At 47.2% G+C, this 24,308-nt stretch overlaps 1 protein-coding gene across 3 annotated transcripts in view; it reads left to right on the top strand.

Moving 5' to 3' along the window:
* The window catches only part of LOC140916532 (transmembrane protein 121), a 186,065-nt gene extending 167,624 nt beyond the window's left edge, over positions 1–18,441 (top strand). For 2 of the 3 annotated variants that reach the window (XM_073358186.1, XM_073358187.1), the window contains one exon: positions 15,120–18,441. In XM_073358186.1, the coding sequence (XP_073214287.1) occupies positions 15,903–16,841 (939 nt within the window). In that variant the 5' untranslated portion in view covers positions 15,120–15,902 and the 3' untranslated portion in view covers positions 16,842–18,441. The remainder of the gene's footprint in view (positions 1–15,119) is intronic. The other variant, XR_012160542.1, reaches the window with a different exon arrangement.
* Positions 18,442–24,308: the final 5,867 nt, after the last annotated feature.

Genomic DNA, 24,308 nt, shown 5'->3' with positions numbered 1-24,308 from the left:
TAGATAGATAGATAGATAGATAGATAGATAGATAGATGAGGTGTGCGGGGATCGATAGATAGATTAGAACTCAGAGGTTCTCAAACTTCATTGCACTGTGACCCCCTCCTGTACATGATCCCTGGGGGGTGATTGGAGCCAAAGCCCTGCCACCCTAGGTGGGGGGAAAAGGGGCCACAGCCTGAGCTCTGCCCCCCTGGGAGGGGATGGAGCTCGGGCTTCAGCTTCAGCCCTGGGTCTCGGCAAATTTAATGCTGGCCCTCGCAACCCCATTTTAATGGCGTCACAAGCCACAGTTTGAGAACCACTGGATTAGATAGATACTATCTGTGAGGCTGAGGTGAAAGACAGGCTGGGGAAAGTAGAAAAACCCAAGGAGGAAGAAGACAAAAGCGCCCTATGTAAAATTTTGGGTTTAATCCAAAAATGGTTAAGAAATTCACAACTGGAAAGTAGCTCTGTCTGCCCAGCTGCCCGCACCTGTTATATGTGCCAGCTCATTTCAGTCAGGCCCTGAAGGTCCCAGGTACACACATGTTCCTCCCGGTTATCACCCTAATGGAGCTGGGGAGCCAGTCTGGCCAGGGGTCTCCTCTCACTCTGCAGAACAAGGGTCAGCAAAGCAAATTCAAAGCTGCCTGGTTCCCTGGGTTTGAAGTCCCTGCCTTTGGTGCAGGTGTGTGAAGGAGTCGAGGTAGTTAGTGATGTCTGTACAAAGAAAGGTGGAGTCTCACAAGACCCCGCTCCCGTTTTCACTGATGCACCATTGATGGTGCAAGGAGGAGCTGCTGGCGAGAGGAGAGCAGGGGATGAGACAGGACCCCAACCACTGAGCCAGACTGCAAATATTTAACATACTACCTTCAAAATCTCCACTGTGTTGGTTCTGTTCCCTGACTGGTGATTTAGGTCACTAAGCAACACAGCATGAATTTCGAACACGACAAACATGGGATTTAGAATTCTCTTCCAGGGGAGATTGAAGCATTCACATTTAAAATGGGCTTGTGCGGAGGATTTGCATTAGCCCTTAGCAAACTGCCAGTGCCCAAATATTCCCTGGAACCCAACGCAGAGGGGCTTGGAGCATAGCTGAATCCAAGGCTGTTGGTGAAGAGGAATACATTTCTGGCTGTTTGTTCATCATGGTTTCTGTGAGGCCCTGCTGCAGAGCCAGCTATGCTGTCCTAGCAGGGCTTTTTCTAATCACCCCCCACACTCAATTATTTGCCTGATAGCAAGCTGCAAATCCCCACACAACGAGCCTTCCCTGACACATGTGGCTACAAGCATAGGTCCCCCACCCCAATGAGGTAGAGTGGTACCTGGGTCACACATGCTGAGTGTTCTATTGCTTGTGGGAAATCATCATTCCCAGACGTCTGATACTTCAGTCCCCCGGTGAGACTGTGGGACCGACGCTCAATATATGGGATGGACCCTTGTGCGCTAGTGCGGATGTACTTGTTCTCCAAGGGCTAGGTCCCCACAGAATGGAGCAGGCTCACAACAGAGCTGGAAATCCATAGAAGAGCATGAAGCTTTGAGCCTGACCTCCCTGGCCTCTGTCAGCAACGTGTCCTGCCACATGCCATCTCCTGCTCCAGAGCTAGCTCTGCTATCTGAAGCGATGATTGAGCTCAAATGTTAAGGGGCAGAAGGAAAGCTCCTGTGGTATCCAAAGCCCTGTAATGGTGCCCATGCCGCTGCCATCTCACTCTTCAAACAATGCCCCTCCTTGCTGGTCTTCATCACGTCCCTGGGGAGGAGCAAACCCAACACTGGGACAACTGCAGTTACATCGACCTGAATATTGCACCAGCCTGTTTGCTGTGCACCTGTAACCAATTACCCTGCTAGCCTGTGGCCTTGTCTTGAAAATCAAACCAGTCAATGAAAGCACTGCCTTGCTTTCTCTAGCCATTCCCTTCTCTGCCCCTGCCCAGTGTCGTCCGACTCATTGAGTCATTTGAATGACTGGGAAAAGATTTATTTGGAGAAACTGGACCTTTCCCCTCTCTCTCCTTCTTTCTGCCTCGCTTTTCAAAAACAGTAAAAAAAAATGCAAAAATTATTTTCCCGTCACTTTTCTCCCTCTTTTTTATCTTCCTCCCCTTTTTTCTAGTGGGAAAAAAGGGAGAGAAAAGGAAAAAAAAAACAAACCTAAAAATCCCAAAACTGAAAATGAAAAATTGAAATGCTTATTTTTCAAATGTTGAAAGGAAATGTTTCAAGCCAAAATTAAACAAAAACATCATTTTGAAGTGTCTCAGAACTAAATAAAATGAAAACATTGCTTTCAATTTGTTGAGGAATTTCCCACAGGAAACTGGAGTCTTTCAGCAGACAAATTTCAACAGGACATGTTTCCCATGACATTTTTCACAAGAAAGTTTTGATTTTGTAGGCATTTCTAAACCTGACTCCCAGTCTCCTGAATTAAATGTTTGGCCGCATGACAGAGAAACTGAACTGCAGATCAAAGATGTTCCCTGACAATTTACTAGCACTAATTCACTTTCTAAAAAGTATGCTCCATGGCAGCAGTGCTCCTTGAGGCTCCTGTGTCCCTCAAAGTCAATGTGACTTTTGTTGTTTACTCACTGGGAGCAGGGTCGAGCGCTGAGGGTGAGATTTTCAAAGGCGGCCAGTGGAATTAGGTGACATTCAAAAGTCAGATACATATAGTTCAATTCCCCTGATGTGCACACCGTTATACAGGAATAAAGGTGCTTTGTATCTAATCCCATACAGGCAGTATAGCTAGCCTGGGATAAAGTACCTTTATGCTGGTATAACTGCAGCCACACTAGGGCTTGTGTTAACTGCATCACACCCTTACCATTAGATTTATACTGGTATGAAATTGATGTGTAGAGCTGACCTTTGATTGCTGCTCATCCAGAGCTTGTAGGGGTATCTGAAGTCATGCCTTCCAGTGTACATTTGTGATGGCTGCCATCCTGACTGACACATGGGGTACCTCCGGAGCTAAAAGCATGAGCTGGTTCAGCGGGAGTGAATGAGCCAAGGCTCTATAGCTAAGGGCTGTAATAAGTCATAGGCTCTGTGAATCAGCATGGAGGGGGATCTGGAGCACACATCAGTGACTTACACATCACCTTGCACATTTCCTCACCCTTCAACTTGGCACCTTGGGGAACATACAGTTAACAATCATGCGGCATAATTAACAGGCTGAGGTTCTGCAGTGTGTGGTTCTGTTCTACTCAAATGGCCGTGGGCATTGAGCAAGCAGGCTACTCTACGCTGCAGGGTGTGCCGTTCCCTCCTCTGGCCCCTCAGTGAAGAGGCTGGATATTCTGATTGGGATTGCTGTTTTCCCCTCCACACCTCAGCTCCTTCGCTGATTCCATTGGATCACTTTGTCATTATCACAATGTGTACTTAGGGAACTGAATTTTCAGACACACTTGGCCAGCTGAGTTAAAACCGTTATTGATTAGGAAGGTTGTGGAATGCACTTGAGTGTGCCAATGTAATTGTTCTGCTATTTACATAAGTTATTAGCAGTAGAGCAACTTATTATCTAACATATTGATTTAAGTCTATATTGGCTCATCCCATATTTGCAGTGGTTTAGTTTATCACAGAAATACCTGTTCTGTGCCAAGGCTTCTGAGTGAATCTCAACACTGCCTCTGTACATAAGCCCCTACAACAGCATTCCCAGAAGGCTTGTGTTAGCCAATCACAGGTTCGTGGTTTCCAGTACAAAACTGTTGATTTTTTTTTCCTTTGACCTTCTAATTTCATTATTTAGGAGCAGTCAGGTGAGCTGGGTTTTATTTGCAAGAATTCTTATGGGAAGCAAAAGTTTGATGACTACTCATGTGAATAAATATTTGTCCCAGCTGATCTCTTGTGGCCATTCTGAGACGCTCTTTTTATTACTTACATAACAGATTTGTCAGGCAATTATGACTGCTGCTGCCTGAATCATTCAAAAATCTGGAGTCAGACACCCAGAATAAAAGAGACTGGTTTAAAATCATGAGGTTTTTTTTAAAAATGATACAGGCAGTCCTTGGACTTAAATTGCGTCGTAAGTTGAAATGTCGTAAATCGGAACCGCAATATACTCCATTGCAGGACCAAGCATCAGAAAGTCGAAACCAACTGTCATAAGTCGAATCAGTGTGTCAATTCAGAAATGTCATAAGTGCCATTTGTCGTAAGTCGAATGTTGTAAAGTCGAGGACTGCCTGTACATTTTAGGTTCTTTTCATTTGCCTTCGGGTATCGAACCTTTAGGGTCCAACATGAATGTTCGTAGTGCTGAAATCAAACAAAGAAGGAACTGAATCCAAATCATGTTACTTAGTTCACCAATCACATGGCTAAAAGTTCTTCCTCCAAACCATACGGTGAACAGCTGAAACAAACAAACTAATTCTTAAAAATCATTATGATCTGTTCCTGAATAATTCACAAACCAAAATTATTGTGTGCTCTAAATAGTTCACTCAGCTCTAGCAATGATGAAATCCCTTGCTGATATTGTTAATATCCTGAATAAATACCTTCCAATGGGCTGGATTTTAGTCTAAATGAAGTCGGGAGACTTTCTGTATGCCTTTGCATAGGTGTTACTGACATTTCTGATTCCTGAATCGCAGACTGTCTGAGATTTTCTTGCCCACATGATCTTCAGCAGAGGACTGGGGCTGGTTAATTGTATTGGTGACTTCTCGGGCCTACTGTTTGAGTAGGTTTCTATATAAAAGTGCCCGGCCAACTGTTCAGATTACTGTGCATTGGAAATCTCTCCATGGAACTAGCAGTGGGGACTCGCGTTTTGCCAAGGAGTCATAGTATTTTATGTGTGGGGACTTTCCTTACATTGCTGTTCACACCTGCATAGAGAGCAGCAATTGGTCTTTTAGGTCTGTCTGCTTTTTGAGTCTGTGTTTTGTTTCCAACCCATGATGTTGGCTTGGGTACTCTGCCCAGTCTGGGTTGATGTGGAAGGAAGGCAGTAACTGGAAATAATGAGATCATGATGCATTTTGAATTTCTGTTGTTCAGTGAGTTGTTCAAACAAAGTTGAGTCTGAAATCTAAAAGCACCAGTCTAGATAGGGTGGTGTATTCCTGTTCACGTCTTGCTAGGCTTGTGGGAGACACTGGAGGCAGAGGCTGGATACTAGGGATGAGAGCTGTACAGAGTATGGACTGGACATTTTGGTTTGTGAAGGATTTCAAGTTTCAGAGATTTGGCTTCATTATGAATTAGAATGAAATCCAAAAATTTCTAAATCCTCTGTGGAAGAAAATTCTGAAAAAAATGTTTGGGTTGATCAAAGCATTTTGTTCTGATGACATCAAAATGTTCCATTTCAGTTTTGAATTTGTAAATTATATCACTTTATATTATATTACACAAAATAAAAACAGCCTATAGGGCAAAGTCATTTCAACATAAAAAATCAAAATGTTTCCTTCACAAAATGTCGAAACAGGAACTTTTTTCCATTTTTTTCTCCAAAACAAGATTTTAGGGAAATCGACACAATTTCACGAAGCATTTCCATTCTGACAGAACCACATTCTCCAGTGGAAAATGGTTCAGTTAAAGGTTTCCAACCGGCTCTGTTAGGGATATTCATTAGGCAGGAAGGACAGTACCTGTCTTCACAGTGTAACAGCAGGGTTCTGACTCTTAGACCTGTCATTGGTTGGAGCCAGTACCCAATCCTGGAGCACAGGGAAGTGACCCTGGGGTGCCATTGGTCTGTGGTCCTGCTCCATCCTGCACCCTTGCACAGGGCAGCCTGGGTGTGCTGGCGTGCAGCCCACACACTCAAGGAAGGACTGTGCCTACTTAGCATTGTCACTTCCTTAGCTGTAGCTCAGCCAAGCTACACATATTCAATGGCTGTAAGGCTTCCCCATCCATCACTGCCTCCAGCCCTTGGCTAATACTGAGTATCCCTCCACAGCCATGGCCTGCAAACTTGTGCCTTACCTGATTGATAGACTGTCTCCTTGGCTTTTCGTGTGCATGTCACAGTATAGCAAATGCTCCAATTACCACCTCAGGCTCAGCACTGCAGGCATTTCTAACCTACCCCAGCTCTCCCACCACCTTTGGCACATGCGCCCACAAGGGCATTAGGGGGAGCCACACAAGGACTGAAGAGTGTCCCGCAGTTGTGAATAGGTGCTGTGTTTAGGACTTACACCTTCTCCATCACTGCTGACTCCTCCACTGGGAAACAGTTTTGCAGTGAATTATAATTTGGGTATTTCTGATTGCTTCTGCGCCCAAGGACAATTTTCCTTAAAGCATGAGATGTTCTTTGGAGGCTTTGTGCTTCTTCGAAACCTCTGCTGTTCTCCTAGCTGCCCATTCCTCAGACGGAGGCAGCTGTGGCTGGATAGCACCTGGCAAGACAGAATGGAGGAAGGGAAGTGCAAAGCTGAGGATGTACAAGCAGAATTGTTTCTAAATAAAACGGTGCCGTCATCTTCTTTACAAGGCATACACAGACTTTAAAATAATCAGTGTCTTTGGAAAGAAGAAATACTTGAAGGCAGAAACCACCATTTCCTCCTGAGAGACCTAATGTATCTGGAATTATCCATCCCCGGCTGTAAATCCCCAGTAAACCCTGGCAAGAGTTTAAAACGCAGTTACAGAAATGGCTATATATTTTTATCTGAAACCTCCAGAGAGAACTAATCACGGCACTGATGGCAGCAAGGAACAGTCAAGGAGTGTGAGGAGGATGCTCATGCTGATGAGTGCAATGCTAAGTGCTGTCTGCTGCTCACATAGCACATGAGTAATTCTGAACAGTGCTTGCAAATTTTTACCAGTCACAACGGGGAGCTCCATTTGCTGGTACTCCTGGACCCTTCCATTCATTTTCAGACAACCTGTGAAATGTTTGCAGTGTGACATGTGCTCCTGTGAGGCATCTAAGAGACCCTCTGCAACAAGTACCCTCCACCCTAATAGGAACACAGTCAGCTGAGTATCTGGAGGCCATGTGTTCACGTCTCCCCTTCTAATTGCTGATTGGGCGTTTTACATGGAAACGATTATTTGATCACAAACGCAGTCACTGCAAGATTTAAATTTTCTGTGGAAAAATTTCAATTTTGTTGAAATTTTGTCAGGAAAATCAGAATGAAACGTTTTGTTTTGGGGCAGGTCATCCTGAATCAAAATATTTCAGTGTGTCCAACTGAATCAAAATGTTTCATTTCAGGGCATTTTAACATTCATCTGTGTGCACCAGAGCTGCCTCAGAGGAGTTGTTCAGATGTCTCATAGACCAATTCTCTTCTATGGGCTGGGGTCCATGGCTGGACATCATCTCCCACAATACATTGCAGTCTCTTCTCTTCTTAAAGCACAGTTATGAATCATGACAGTTGCATAAACATGCTACATCCTGGGAGATGTAGTCCAGCCAGGAGCCTGGCCCATAAAGGAGAATGGGGAAACCCAAACTACAAGTTCCATGAACCCCTGTGGCAACTCATGGCAGCACAAGTTAATGCTGAACCACTCCAAAATATGTTTCCACAATGGCAAACTGAAATATTTAAGAACTTTCTGTTCTGTGACAAATGTTGATATTTTGACTTTTCATCCCAATTCAAGATTAAACAAATTTTGAAATGTCAGCCTTTCCTGAAGCACAGAAATTCTCATTTTCAGCCAGTTCTGCCATTACCACTTGTGGGCCTTCTTCCCTCTGACCAAGGCCTGTGTCCCCCATTCACCAGACAAAGTAACAGAGGTTGCCTAGATCACACTCAGCCTAGCTGGGGGTAGAACACACAGCACTAATATCACGGTGCCAAGTTTTGTTTAGCCTAGTTACGCTGCCCCTGGGAACAAGTCTGCCACCTTTGCAGGTGGATTTGTGGTCTGGGAGACATACAGCTGAATTGCCTGGCCAGTAGTCACACAGGATGGCATTTCAGTGCAGTGATAGTGTGTACTGAATGAAGAAGAGGCAGCAGCAGCAAAGAAAGCTAAGGAAATAAACTGAGACCCAGAAGAACTGGGTTTTGTCTTCTCCTCTACCCCTAGTTTGTGGTGTGATGCCGGGGAAGTGGCTTCTCTGAGGTCTGTGTAGGGAAACCACCCATGAACACATGATGCAGGAGGAATGGTTTGTGATTAAGGCATTCCCCAGGGACTCAAAAGACCAGAATTCAAGTTCTGTCTTGGCCAGTGACATACTTATTGACCTTGACAAAGTCATCTGCTGTCTGAGACCCAGTGTCCCATTCTATAAGCTATTCTGGTTCCTTTGGGGGGCATAACTACAAATATGCAAGTGCAATTACCTGGAATTAATGGGAACAGAGAAAAATCCATGTCAATTCTGCTAGACAGCCAATAAATCTAACTTCTCTCTCATTCTCATTCTCTCATTCTCATTCCCTCAAGCAAGAAAGAAACTAGCTTTTATTAAATCTGGGCTCCATACACATAGCCAAGTTTAATGCACTTTCCTGTGTAAAGGAGGACAGGAAAATATCTTCAGTGTCCTAAAACTCCCTAGTCCTGGTATCAGTCCCCCCTCACCCCCAGTTCCCAACAATTAACCAATAATCCAGAGGCTATAATGTGTTTTGACATGTTATTCTATAAGGACTTGTCAGAAAAGAATGGTTGATCATTTGGCAAATAGATCAACTCATACATAGTATATGGTGCCTTCGGAGTTTAGAGTCAGTATCCCTCTATTCAGCTGTATCAAAATGGTGGTGTGTGATTTCCTCAGGAATCACAGAATCATAGAATATCAGGGTTGGAAGGGACCTCAGGAGGTCATCTAGTCCAACCCCCTGCTCAAAGCAGGACCGATCCCCGACTAAATCATCCCAGCCAGGGCTTTGTCAAGCCTGACCTTAAAAACTTCTAGGGAAGGAGATTCCACCACCTCCCTAGGTAACGCATTCCTGTGCTTCACCACCCTCATAGTGAAAAAGTTTTTCCTAATATCCAACCTAAATCTCCCCCACTGCAACTTGAGACCATTACTCCTTGTTCTGTCATCTGCTACCACTTAGAACAGTCTAGAGCCATCCTCTTTGAAACCCCCTTTCAGGTAGTTGAAAGCAGCTATCAAATCCACCCTCATTCTTCTCTTCTGAAGACTAAACATCGCCAGTTCCCTCAGTCTCTCCTCATAAGTCATGTGTTCCAGTCCCCTAATCATTTTTGTTGCCCTCCGCTGGACTCTTTCCAATTTTTCCACATCCTTCTTGTAGTGTGGGGCCCAAAACTGGATACAGTACTCCAGATGAGGCCTCACCAATGTCAAACAGAGGGGAACTATCACGTCCCTCGATCTGCTGGCAATGCCCCTACTTATACAGCCCAAAATGCCATTGGCCTTCTTGGCAACAAGGGCACGCTGTTGACTCATATCCAACTTCTCGTTCACTGTAACCCCTAGGTCCTTTTCTGCAGAACTGCTGCCAAGCCGTTCAGTCCCTAGTCTGTAGCGGTGCATGGGATTCTTCCGTCCTAAGCGCAGGACTCTGCACTTGTCCTTGTTGAACCTCATCAGATTTCTTTTGGCCCAATCCTCCAATTTGTCTAGGGCCCTCTGTATCCTATCCCTACCCTCCAGCATATCTACCTCTCATCCCACTTTAGTGTCATCTGCAAACTTGGTGAGGGTGCAATCCACACCATCCTCCAGATCATTAATGAAGATATTGAACAAAACCGGCCCCAGGACCAATCCCTGGGGCACTCCACTTGATACCAGCTCTCAACCTGACATGGAGCCATTGATCACTACCCGTTGAGCCCGACAATCTAGCCAGCTTTCTATCTACCTTATAGTCCATTCATCTAGCCCATACTTCTTTAACTTTTTGGCAAGAATACTGTGGGAGACCGTATCAAAAGCTTTGCTAAAGTCAAGGAACAACACGTCCACTGCTTTCCCTTCATCCACAGAGCCAGTTATCTCGTCATAGAAGGCAATTAGATTAGTCAGGCATGACTTGCCCTTGGTGAATCCATGCTGACTGTTCCTGATCACTTTCCTCTCCTCTAAGTGCTTCAGAATTGATTCCTTGGGGACCTGTTCCATGATTTTTCCAGGGACTGAGGTGAGGCTGACTGGCCTGTAGTTCCCAGGATCCTCCATCTTCCCTTTTTTAAAGATGGGCACTACATTAGCCTTTTTTTGACACAGGCACAATACGCAGGTACCTAAGACACTGACTCCCACCCATGTGATGACATCAGAATCTCAGCTTCATTTCCGTTAAAACAAATGTGTTTCCAACCCTTGCGGTTGTGACGAAAAGGTTAAGAATGTGACCCAAGTGTAACTGATGCAGTGGTGTCTGCCTGAGTCTGCAGAAAGCCTGAGACAATTGCTTTAAGAGAGGGAACAGCTCCATGTGTAACCCATGCAGTGATAGCTGCCTAAGTCTGGGAAGATCAGTCAGAAAGGAGGGACTGCCCCTACTGTAACCAAGGCACTAAGGTCTGCCTGAGAATGCAGACATCCTACAGCAGGGGGAGCAACCAATAATACCAAGGTGGCAGCCACCTGGCCTCTTACTCACTACCACTGCTGGCCATGCCTTCTGCTGCTGCAGAGGTGGGGAGAGTGGAGCCTTCCTGTTGCTTTGTGGGAGAGGGAGAAAATAAAGTGGGTGGCTACTACGGTAATACCACACCCCTGGATAGGTTGTTAGCAAGGGGTATTGAACCTGGGACTTCTGGATGACCACACACCTCTACTGCCTGAGCTAGAAGAATCAGCTCTACTAGCCAAGTCTGTAGTAGGCTTATTAACCTCCATTTTTGGCCAAGGCCAAAGTTGTGGTCACAAAGTGCCACCCTGAGGTTTCTTCTTTCATGTGTATCACATATCTAGATTGTTCAGCCATGTAACTGATGGATCATTGAGGGTAGCACAATGTTGCAGTCCACCCTGCGATCTTCTAAGCATGCACTTCTCCACCCCATGTTGACTGTCTGCCTTGCTGGCAGGCACTGCTGGCACTGTGAAGATTGGACTAAGCCAAATTTCTGACCGGTGGCAGACTGTTCCAGTCAGCAGCCTGTTAAGGCTAGTCCATGATCTGTGTCCCAGTCTGCCGACAGGTGAATGTAAGTTTGGGCTTCTGACATTTGACCAGCACACCTGTCTAACCCACAGTTGCTGTCACTCTGCGAGACACAGCTGTCGGCCCTGATATGCGCTTGTTCACCTGAGCTGGGCATCGGACCAGCAGCACTGGACATGAGTGCATGAATGTCCACTATAAAAGGATGTTGCAAAGTCAGTCATGGCAATTAGCAGGAACTGCCAGTCTAGCTGTTTTCTTCCAGAGGCAGGCAGCTCTTGTGGGAAGTGTGCGGTGCTTATTTGCACCTATTGGAACCATGTCAGCCTTGTGTGCGGCAGCTTGTTTTCATCTGGCACAGCCCTCCATGCAGTTATAAGGGTGAAGGCATCTTGTCTTAAAGTTTTGGAGGAGCTATTAGAGCCAACACGTAGAAATTAGATGTTAATGTACGGCTCAGGCAACCACTAATGGTACAAGTTCAGATCTGAATCACGTGATGAATATGCCAACTTCTCCCCCAAACTGCTGCACAGTATTTCACTAGCACAAATACCAGCACCAGGGCCAGCCAATATAAATGACTTCTGTTGTCAGTCATCGGCTGCGCCTGTATTCTTTCTGTGTGCTGCCTCAGCTCTGGCCAGAGAGCTGACACAGCAGACCTCGATCAAACTGCCCACAAAGACCACAAGACCTGATTAGTAGCCAAGGCACCCAGCCAGATTTATTGTTAATGAAGCACAGTCCTAGTATCCTGTAGACTCTACAGAAGCACTAACACATGTATGTTCGTCACAATGGACAAGCTCAGAGAACGGCAGGACTTCCCATTCCCCCCTCGGCTAGACAAAGACACTCCTGCTGAGACTTCTCTTTATACACCAATACAAACAAGTTACGTCTTGCTCCTCTGACGTGGCTAGTTATCACCCTTTACCTTGTACCTGTTGGTTCAATTAAAACATCTCTCTCAATCAGACTGTCATCCTGACCTTATCTTTTGGGGGAGTCAGTGTGTCCCTTAGAGACTAACCAATTTATTTGAGCATAAGCTTTCGTGAGCTACAGCTCACGAAAGCTTATGCTCAAATAAATTGGTTAGTCTCTAAGGTGCCACAAGTCCTCCTTTTCTTTTTGCGAATACAGACTAACACGGCTGTTACTCTGAGAAGTGTGTCCCTGTTATCTTCGGGGAGTGTGTTTGTTCCATACTAGGTATTGCGGTGTTTTGCTACCACCCTTCTGGAATGTGCTTGCGTGAGTGTTCGGTGCCCAGCACTTCTCAGGAATGTGTGTCTTTTGGTAATCCCAGCCCTGTTCTGGCCAGGTACTGTGAACGTGCATGGAGGCAGAGCCTGACTTCTGCTCACAGCCTGACTTCGGCTCTATATTCGCAAGGCCTGGCCACTACATTAGTTCATGCCTCACACCTCATGCCTGGCCTCTTTTTCCAGGCCTCATGTCCCAGGCTTTCTTTCTATTACAACTCCTACCAAACTTTCTGCAAATTAGTGCAGGTAATGGCTAAGAAATAGATTCCCTCAAGACTATCGCAAAGAGTATATCCCTGGGTTTCAGAGTAGCAGCCGTGTTAGTCTGTATCCGCAAAAAGAAAAGGAGGACTTGTGGCACCTTAGAGACTAACACTTTTATTTGAGCATAAGCTTTTGTGAGCTACAGTCTAGCGACTCAGGGACTGGACTCTACCCAGACCCAAATGGCTTGGAAGTCCATGAAACCCAGCAATTAGGTCCACTTGCAGGAGACTGGTGCCCGTACAGAGGGGGCTGGGCCAGGTTGTAACATCCAGCACTAGGACTGTAGGGACAAGAATGACGTAAAAGCTAAACTTCCTGTTTGCTTTGAGTTTGGCCAGGGCTCCGTGTAACCCACTGGTGAGTGTGTGCTACAGGTTCCTCGCTGTACCTGATCCACAGAGAATGGGAGTTTGTTACAGCCCCAGCCCCGACTGCCTGACTCTTTCGCTGCAGCCATTCATGTTTTTAGCTCCAGTGGCCCCTGGTTCAATCCCCAGTGTGTTGGCCAAGCTGGGGGCCACCACATATGTGGCAGTGATCTGCCCTGTAGCTATCACCCAGCCCATACTACACTGAATGCTGATGCCCAACTGTGCCACTGGCAGAACCATAGCCTTGTGTACTGTTGCCTGTCTGTGGAGCGAGGGAGCCTCCTAGTTTTCCACACTGGTACAGCTCCTGAACTGGAGCCCATATTCATTAAAGCGCACAGAGCCTCTTGGACAGCACTTGTCGCCCATGCTTCTTTGTATGCATGATTTGAAAGGTGGTGGTGTGTTAATTGGGATGGAATATAAGGTGCTGGCATAACCAGACCCTGCCCAGTATTAAACAGTGTTAAACAAGGTTCAGGGTTTGGTACACAGAGACCTGCTCAGTGCCATGGCAAACACCCCATTCAACAGTCTTCTAAACCTTTTACTAAAGATATAGAAAGGAAGGAAAACAGTTAATGTGTTTGAAATGCAAAGTTTTAAGTGAGGCTTTCTTTTTAACAACATCCCTTGTTCCCTTTCCCTGCAGCTGGAGAGAGTCTTTAAAGTGAAAAAGCCCCTGTTTGACAATCCTTTAGATGGTAAGAACTGTCCATTTGTGGGGAAAGAGAAGAAGTTAGTTGAGAGGGGCTGGGGCTGTCATTGTTGCTGTTGTTAAATAGGATCTCATTTCCCAAGAAGACAAAACAAGACAAACAAGAGGGGAGAGAAAAGAACAGCAAAGGCAGAAAATGCAGCTTCTGTCTCTGGGGTTGACTCTGACATGCAACCTCACTGATGGAAAAACACAGGCCCAGCACATGATCTGACCAGCCACACCGAGACCTAGCAAACTTGTACCAGCATCAGGCTATTCAAGGCTCTGGTTTAGCTACCTCCATCGGGCCACAGGCGCACAGCAGTGCTGTAAAATGGATGGTCTTGGCCAGCTAAATCAAATTCTTATTAAGACAGAAGGGACAATCAGAGGAATAGGAAAGAGAAGAAATAAAGTGGGGAAGGAAAAGAATACACAAAGCTAGCAAAGTCCCACAGCCCAGGTGGCAGCTGGGATTCAGCCACAGCTGGTGGAGGTGGTGATGTCATTGGGATCCCTCTCTCCGGCCTGGTTGGGTCAGGACACCTCTCAGGATCAGCACAAAGAAGGGCTGGGCCCAGGAGATGGTGGGGGTGGCAGCCATGATGGTGAAAGTCACTCCAGTAGCCAGTTTTTCTCCCAAAGTCTCTTTCTGTAAGGAACCCTGAAGGCCGTGGTGAGTAGAGCAGCCCATCCCCTCATTATTTCATCCACCAATTGAGCCTAATATCAGACACACCAATACTGGCTCATTGACTTTCAGTCTCACACTGTTCCTGTTTACCAGGCATGCGCTTAACACAGTCCTTGAGTTATAGCCTTTTTCTTTGGATTCAGTCCCTCTGTCTCTCCTTTTCACCTTTTCCCATCAGCATTAGCTGTTTAGGTTATTGTGACACCTTAGGACCTTCCACTCCTCCCTTCTCACAGCTGAGCTCACAATGAGGGTAAATTGATAGGCCAGTCATCACACTGTGTTGCTGTCCGATAGAGACCAGCAGGGATTCTCTTGCACCTAAGGGCTGGGGTTCTTAGGAAGAGGCTTCTATTCCTCTGCCATTTGATGCATATTTCCTATGCAAATCCATGTAACTGCACCACCCTGCTGTGCATCTCCCTGAATAGAAAGATATTCTGCACTTCCAGAGTCACAGGCAGGCATTCTAATATTAGTACATATTTAAGTTGTGCATGAAGAGAAGAGGGACATTAGCCTCCCGCACACTCTGGTAGCATTGGTTAACACAGGTTTAAAGCAGACTGAGTGTGCAGGACTTGGAGTCTCAGTTACAAGTAGGGAGTCCAGCTCAGAGCCTACCCATCACCTCTAAAGCTGAGGAACATCCACAAATGCATCTTTTTACCCCTGGTATTTGTGACTGGTAGGCCCTTAACCAGTATTCTTCTTGGTCTCTTCCAGATCGCAGTGAATGGTGGGCCAGAGGTGAAGGTTTTAAACCCTATGCCAGGAAGAATGAACAAGGTTCACCATGGATAATACAAATGAGATTCCAGCGGAGGTAGTGAGAAGCCCCTAATCTCTGACTCCTGAGCCGTTCACCAGGAGGAAAGCGCCATTTCCTGAGCTGCTTTGCCTTTCTTACACCCCAACTGGGTCCTGGCAGTACAGATCTGACTCACTTGCCTGATTATTAATCTGATTTCCAGTGATCTGGAGGAGAATTTCCGGCTTGGTGCTACGAAGCGCATTAGAGACATTAACTTGCTGCCCACAGGCCATTCAGGGGCATTCTCTCCCCTCTTACTGACCACAATGGGAAACCCAGCAAAGAGGCAGAGGATTTCTTAATGAAGGCTCCATGTGTTTAACCCCTGTGTAGCCCTTGGGAACAGCACTGGAGAGTGTTAGGCGATGTCGTGGAGGATCTATCTGAGGGCTCAGTGTGGGACCAGCTTTGCTGCCTAAAGAGCAGAGCTACTGGATTTAAGCCTTTGGGATCAGCTGTTATGAAGGGTGACTTGGAATTTCTGGTGCATTTCTCTGCTGCAGCACCCTGATGTGAGACCCTGGAGAGCCGGGATTGTCTATTGCTTTGTCCTTTCAGGGACTTTTTATGGGGGGTTGTTCCTGGTGGCCTTGGTGCTTTGTCTATAACTGATGAGCTTCTTCACTCAGCCCATGGGCCTCCTCCCTTGATGCAGGCTTGTGCTTGAAGTGAAACAAGGAGGCGCTCACCTCACCATGGTGCTGCCGCCGCCTGACAAACGCCACGTGTGTCTGACCACCATTGTCATCATGACCAGTATGGCCTTCATGGACGCCTACCTGGTGGAGCAGAACCAAGGGCCACGGAAGATTGGCGTCTGCATCATCGTCCTGGTGGGAGACATCTGCTTCCTCATCGTGCTGCGCTATGTGGCGGTATGGGTGGGGGCTGAGGTGAAAACAGCCAAGCGGGGCTACGCCATGATCCTGTGGTTTCTCTACATCTTTGTGCTGGAGATTAAGCTGTATTTTATATTTCAGAATTACAAAGCAGACAAGAAGAATCTGGAGACGGTGGCCAGGAAGGCCTTGACCTTGCTCCTGTCCATCTGTGTGCCAGGGCTCTACCTGGTGCTGGTGGCCTTGGACAGCATGGAGTACATACGAACCTTCAGGAAGAAGGAGGATCTGCGGGGACGCCTTTTCTGGGTGGCCCTGGACCTGCTGGATATATTAGACATTCAGGCCAACCTGTGGGAGCCACACAAAACTGGGCTTCCCATCTGGGCAGAAGGGCTCATGTTCTTCTATTGTTACATACTGCTCTTGATCCTGCCTTGTGTCTCTCTTAGTGAGATTAGCATGCAAGGGGAGCACATTGCTCCGCAGAAAATGATGCTCTACCCTGTACTGAGCCTGGTCACCATCAACATTGTCACCATATTCATCCGGGCCATTAACATGGTCTTGTTCCAGGACAGCAGGGTCTCCACTATCTTTATTGGCAAGAACATCATTGCCATAGCCACCAAGGCATGCACTTTCTTAGAGTATAAGAAACAGGTGAAAGAATTCCCCCAGAATGCTATTGCCCTGGAGCTCCAGCAGAACTCAATCTCTCACAATCAGACTATCCACAGTACACAGGGCATTTCTCATGAGCAGTCACCCACCAGGGAAATTTTGGTTACATGACAGATCACCTCTGGACATCAGCATTGGCTTGCATTGCATTAGAGGTGTAGGGAGGAGAGAAGCTGCTCTCCCATTGTATGGGGCATGCGTGATGGACAAGTCCCAGCAAGGAGAGCTCTCCCAGGCACAAAACACTTACCACATTTTAATCAAACTATGGAGTGTTTCCTAGACCTCTTCATCTCAGGTATAGCCCTAGGAGTTCTCCAGGAAAACCAAATGAACTTGCAAAGGACCTGAACCAGCTACACCTTCTGTTTTCCTTCCCTTCCTTTTACCCACTCCTTCCCTGCCCAACCAAATTCCCCGATGCTGAGATTTCTTTGTTCCTTAAGACTCTCACCTTCGCTCCAAGTCTGGAATGAAGATATTGTTACCAGAGTCCTTTGTATGGAATGGGAATGGGGGGGAGGGGCGTTTGCACCAGTGAATCCTGTGATTATAGATGTGTCTTATTCCAAATGGTTGTGTTTACTGTTCCCTATTTATAACTGTCTCTTCTTTGATCCTTTCTGGGAATACCCATTGTTGGGTCTGGCTTCTTTTGGTTTGTAATCCACTGGAACAGCTCCCTTTGCTATTAGTCCCAGCAGGAATGACACAAAAAGTAGCACCCAACACTATAAACAGCTATGTCTCTCCTCTCATTCTCTTGCTACTCGGCTTAGGCTACAGGTTGGGAAGCAGGGATATCCATCTCTGCTAGTGCACTAAGCCAACTCAGCGGGTAGCAGTATTTGACAAGCTAATGTTAATCTAATGCTGGTGTTTTATGTATCTTGTTCACTTCAAATGACTCAGCACAATATTTCTATTTTTAGAAGGATATCTCTCTCGCTCGCTCTGGCAGTGTGAACGCTCCTGACTACAACAGATGGTGCAGTGCAGCTGGCCTGGTGAGTCCAGCCAGGGCCAGCATGAGTGGAAGCAGATGCCGAGGAGAGCTAATAATAATGACAATGATGATGATGATGATGATGATGCATTTCACTCCAGCATCAATGTTTATAAAGAGGGCTGCTTTCCACAGCTACTATATTTTTAAAAATAAAACATTTCCATGAAATGGAGAGAAATGCTGCTTGAGCCGCGTGACCATGGGAGAGCTGGGAACCAGCACCATGTACAGATCTCCTCCCCTTTGGGCATGCCAAATGGCTCATACACGCTGCTGGGGGGCAGCTGAATAATAAAAATAAAAACCCAGTGAGAACAAACCGGATTTGTAGTTTTGTGTCTGTGTTTGGAGGCATGTGGAGGGCTCGTAGTACTGCAACATTGCTGGTGTCCCATCTCATTTGGGATCTCCTGAATCCACAGCAGTTCCTGCAACCAGCATCCAAGCTCCACGGCATCTTCTCTTGCTACTCCATCCTGATTCCAGAGCACATGGCTGTGCTCTCTTCTCCCCAGAGAGCACAATCATGGTGTGTCTCATGGCCTCCCCCGGGTGCCATAGCTTGCTTGTTCTGCTGCCTAGAACTGGTTGAAAAAAATTTGATGGAACAGTTTTCCATCAGAAAATGATGTTTCATTGATTGCAAAATGTTTCATGGGAATGTGTTGATTCTGATGATGTTTTCTATAAAAATATTTCAAAATGGAGTTTTTTGCTTTGACTTTCTCATTTCATTTTGCGTTTCCCATTTTGTTCCATTCTGATTTTCTTGTTTCAGTTTGATTTTTATATTACATTATAAATATAAATTTTAATATTATATGGTATTTAAATATATCAAAATTAAACATTTCAGTTAGGTTATTTCAATGTTTCAGAAGTGAGATTTTTTTTTCAGAATTTCCATTCTATGAAAATTTCAACTTTACATCCCAATACTGGATGAAAACAAATTTCAAAATTTCAGAATGTCCCACAGGCCAGATGTTCCGATTTCTCTCCTGCTGCCCCTACCCACCATAATACACCCATGCTGGTACTGCTAACCCCCAAAATAGCATGGTCATGCCACTGGCTTCCCTCCCCACCCTAGAGCACATAGCTGCTGACTCTGCTCTCCTCCCTGACCCAGGAAGCCCTACTTCAAAACCCTGTGAACTAGTCTCTCATTCTGCTTTTCTCAGGGGAACATACACAATGCAGGGCACAGAGGCGATGGCAGGGCATTGTTGGCATGACACAGATTCTTATTTACCCTGATCAGGTGCCCACGGAATCCAGTTTGCATCAGGCAATAACTGATCCTCACTGGCTATAGTGCTACTGTAACACACTGTTACCGTCCTCTGTGCCTGACCCCCAAAGGCTGTGAGTCCGTCACTGCACCACACCACCCCCTTCAGAGGTTAGCTGTTCAGCACATGCTGCAGCAGCGTGTGCTTTTTAGTGCTGGGTGACCTGGGTTCAACTGTAGGGTCAGCCAAGGCAGTGGCCAGCCCACTGCAGTGCAGATATCCATCAGCGGGCAAGGCAATGTTTTCAGACGCAGATGCCTAGATTTCCTATATGGCCTGCCCTCTGGGGTGCTGCACACATCCCCCAGGGAGAGCGGGAGGCAGAGGGTGGGCAGCAGTTCCTCAGCTCTCTTGAAAGCCGCAGGTGGTTTTTTTTACGCTCTTCCTTTGAAGGAGATGGGGGAGGCTCCCTGAGTAGCTATGGACTGAGCTATGGACATGCCACCCTTCCCTGAGAGGTTCAATGTGCAAGGACAATGTACAGACAACTCCTCCTTGCAGTGCCATGGCCCAACTGCCACCCTGCCCCCTTTGGGGCACTTCACCCTACTGCTTGCTGCCCTCCTCTGCTCACTCGTGGCCCTGACACCATCTGTCCCCAGGAGTCCCGAATCACTGGGCTGGAACGGCCTGTCAGGTGCCACTGCAGCCCTGTGGCCTCTGCTGTGAAGCCTTGCTGCAGCGAAGGCACCCTTCCTCATAGTTCGTGCCGAACCACCAGACCTTGCCATGGGTTGGAGTCCCATTCTACAGCCATTGGGATTCCAGGCTTCACCCAGAAATCACTGCAGCCCCACGATACTCCCAGTGCCCTCCAGAAGCAGCTCCACAGTCCCTGACCAGGGCCCTGCCTTCCCTGCGGCCTACCCAGACCCTTTCCCCATGCCATCCCCACCCTGCAATGGGAGGAGGGCAGAGGGATGGGAGTTCCCGCCAGTTCCTGAGCTAGGCAGGACTGTGGGTTTGCAGGGCTGGCTCTGGTCTCTGTGCATGGGGGGCCCAGGCACAACGCTCAGGCCACTGGGAACCCCAGCGGGCAGCGCTGTCTCCTCTGCAACCAGCCTGCCAAGGCAGCCATCACTCCTCTTGCTTCAGAGAGCTCAGCAAGCTGCTGTCAGGGTGAGAGATGGGCCTGGATCTGCATGTCATCGAGCTTGCAGGTGCCCACTCCAGGGTGTGGGCTTGGCCCGTCACAGCCAGGGCTTGGGCACAGAGCACCGAGTGGGAGCTTTCGCCCAGAGTCGGGGGGGGGGGTTGAACTTGTCCTAGTTACCACGTTCAGACCTGGATCTGAGCTCCCCCCACCCCCGGGAAGAGGGCAGGGCAAGGCAGAGGATGGGGCCCAGGACTGGTTTGAGCCCATTTCTAGTCAGGACAACAGCCTTGTCCACATGGCACCCAGGGGACCTGTACTTAGCACGTCTCACTGCAGCGCACTGGGAAAGCTGGAGCCGGCACTCATTATCTGCACAGCTATGGGCAATCTGCACTGATGCCTCCCAGTGCTGACCATACAGGGACAAGGCCACAGCACGGTCATCTAGGAACAGCTAGTGTGAGCCCTCATGGCCATGGGATTTCGAAAGAAAAGCTACACCTCACCCCACACACACATTCTCAGCCACTCTCTCTACCCAGTCCCACCTCACCTCACCCACTCCAACCCAAGCCACCCCCCGTACAAGCTGGGACCGAGCCTACTCAGTGACCAGGGTTCCTCAGAGATGTAACGAGACAAAGCTCCTTCATGAGATTCCATTTGCACCCCAACAAAAGTGCTACCTCCCCACACACAGAAGATGCTCCCTAGATGGCTGTGGGGACGTGGGGATATGATGTCCCTGGTTAGTGTGGATGCTCATGGTTAGCTGGCACCCCACACGCTGGGTCAGAGTCACCAAATTCATCTCACGCAAAGGCCATGTTGGCAACTTGCCGGGATCTTGGCGAGGCCATATAATTGGTGCTAAATGGAGCTGGTGACAGCTGCTCTCCTCTTGAAACAGAAAGGTACCCCCCCAACCCTGCTCCCACCTCTCTGAGAACATGGGCCACAGTAAGTGATGCTCCATCTTGCTGTGGGGCTTGTACCAGATCTAGTGTGGGGAGTGTTCTGAGACTGAAGAATTACTTGCGAGTCCTAAGGGCCCAGCCAATCCAGGTGACCCAGGGCAGGAATCTAGGCTCCTAGTGAAAGCAGCCACTCCAGTCTGCTCAACATTGCTACCTTGTTGGGGACTCTCTCTGCTACCTGATTGTGCTGACAGACCACTCCAGCCACCCAGCTGTCCTCACACCTGAATCTAGTCTTAATGGGACGCATCTCCCTATTCATGTTTGTTAACTCTGTGGAGGTCACTTCCCTCCTGGGTGATGTTGTAGGGGCTTGTCCACTGGGATAAAAACAGGGAAGGAAGAAAAGCAAATGGAAAAAAATCAAACGACTTTCAAATAGCCCCAAGTAGAGTGGGTAGCACTGGAGATTAGACATCTCATTCCCTTCCTAGAGAGAGCAAGAGAGAGAAGAGCAGGTATTTAAAATAGATTAGCAGAAATTAATTAAATTGCTAAATTACTCTGGAATTACATGATAACCCTACTGATGTCATTAGAATACATCAAGATTAGCATAAGTGCAATTAACTCTCAAGTACCTGATAACATTCTGCCCCTCTTTTTGGTGTCTAATTAATTTATGTCCCATTCTTTTAAAGCTTTTCCCATAATAGATATATGGGGAACCTACCGACCCTTCAAACTCCTGCAATGCCTCTGGCATTGGTACTGTATAAAGATGCTACATGAGCGCTAACCATGTTCCAGATAATGGCTACTGCCATTTGGAACATGGGTCAGTAATTTTTATGGGACACAGAGTAACTCCTGCATCCAGGAGATCAGAACAAAGGGATATCCACTGCACTAAGCACTCATACAGACCTGCCTTCCAGGCTGCCATAAGGCATCAGACACAGAACTTGCAGCTAGTCTGCAGTCTGATTTCACTGCCTTCCCTCCCTCATCCCGGTCAGTCAATCCAAAAGTTAGTGCTGGGAAGTTCTGCAGAAGACATCTTCACGTAGCACTGCCCGTGAGCCACAGCTGTTGCACCTCCCTGCTGCGTGCAGGCAAAGGGAATGTCAGAGTAACAGCCTGACCCCAGCTCTTTGCATGTCTCCAGCACCTTTCACCGGAGGAGCTCAAAATGTTTCCCGAGCAATGAAGGCTCCAATCCCCTTGCCAAGAAGGGAGAGGGAGCGGCAGGGCCAGGGCAGAATTTAGCTCATTTTCTAGCTGAACGGAGAACACTGAGAGCTGTAGCCACAATCTGGTGCAGGTGTAACGCCGGCAGACCCTGGTCATCGGTGGGTGGGATTGAACCTGGGGCCTCTGGAGTTCATGAGCCTCTACCACATGAGCTAAAGCCAACTGCCTCTTACCTAAGGCCGTAGAGCAGACTCATTTTATCTCTCTCTCTTTAAGTGGTCTCAGTGCCACTACATGGGACAGAATACCACACCCAGGAGGTGTGTGGGTTACACAGGCACTGCTTCATTTGTAATGAAAGAGGTGCTGGGGTGCAAATAGTTTTTTTACATTCAGAATTGATGCCGCAAGCCCAGACATGCTGGGGCCATGAAATGCCAAGCCTAGAGGTATGTAGGCTCAGCTCTGGCACAAATTAAACATTGGGTGCTGCTCCCTCCTTGCCGTCCTGGGAAGGGCATACTTGTTGCTGGTGTCCCTACAACCTCCTTACTACTCCAGGACAGATAGCTGCTCTGGCCTCTCCTGGCTATCTGTCTACAGGGTATGCACTTACAGGGTATGCACACTTCCTAGGCTTCTGTCCACATGGAAATCAGTCTAACTTGGGTCAGCCCACACTCAGGACCCAGGATCCTGAAAGGCGGGTGAGTCAGAGCCTGAGTCCTGCTGTAACTCGGGGCCATGCCTTGTCATTTTGCAGCATGGACGCTGCTCAAGCCACAGACCTGAGTCAGAAGTTCTGTGTAGTGCAGTGTGGATGCCTTAGCATGGCTGTGAGACCCAGGTCCAGCAACTGTAAACCCAGATTTACAATGCAGTGTGGACAGACTCCATCGTGATGTTCCCCTCTGGTGTTATCTGGACCGGTGATCTGCTAGGTCACTCCAATCCCTGACTCTGGGAGCCAGCCTTACCCTGCTCTGCTGTGAGAACCTCAACTCCTGGGCTGTTCATGCACAACCTCTGGTATGTAGGCTGCTCCTTGGATTGTGAAATCGAATGACACTAGCCAATATCTCTGGTCCCAGACACAACCCTAGGAACCTCCCTCTTGCAGAGTCCAGTTATGCCCACTGGACGCTACAAGTTTATATGAGTTCATCAATTTAACAAAGAAACTGATATGTACCAGACTTGTTATCCCAAGAGGAATCTCTGACACAAATGCCAAACCAAATGCACTGTTTTAGGTAGAATAAACAAATTTATTAACTATGAAAGATAGATTTTAAGTGATTATACATCAGAATATAAAAAGCCAGATTTGGTCAAATGAAATAAAAGCAGAACGTATTCTAACATGATCTTAACACTTTCAATGCCCTTACAAACTTAGATGCTTCTCACCACAGACTGGCTGGTTGCCCTTCAGCTAGGCTCTCCCCTTTCATCAGTGCTTCAGAGGCTTGATGGTGATGTCTATAGATGAAGGTGGAAGAGAAAGAAAGAGCTTGGGAAACATCTCTCCCTTTTATCATGTTCTTTCTTCCCTCTTGGCTTTGCCCCCACCCCCCTTTTCAGAGTCAGGTGAGCATTACCTCATCGCAGTCCCAAACTGACAAAGGAAGGGGGCTGACTCACTCGAGATAACATTACTGGCAAAAAGAACAGGAGTACTTGTGGCACCTTAGAGACTAATTTATCTGAGCATAAGCTTTCGTGGGCTACAGCCCACTTAATTGGATGCATGCAGTGGAAAATACAGTAGGATGATTTTATATACACAGAGAACATGAAACAATGGGTGTTACCATACACACTATAACAAGAGTGATCAGTTAAGGTGAACTATTACCAGCAGGAGAGAAAAAAAACAACCTTTTGTAGTGATAATCAAGATGGGTCATTTGCAGTAGTTGACAAGAACGTGTGAGGAACAGTAGGGGGGAAAAATAAACATGGGGAAATAGTTTTACTTTGTGTAATGACACATCCACTCCCAGTCTTTATTCAAGCCTCATTTAATGGTATCCAGTTTGCAAATTAATTCCAGTTCAGCAGTCA

Source organism: Lepidochelys kempii, chromosome 8 (assembly GCF_965140265.1).
Source record: "Lepidochelys kempii isolate rLepKem1 chromosome 8, rLepKem1.hap2, whole genome shotgun sequence".
In the NCBI taxonomy this organism is placed as follows: domain Eukaryota; kingdom Metazoa; phylum Chordata; order Testudines; family Cheloniidae; genus Lepidochelys; species Lepidochelys kempii.
The sequence above is the reverse complement of the archived record's forward strand: the minus strand, read 5'-3'. Positions and strand labels throughout refer to the sequence as shown.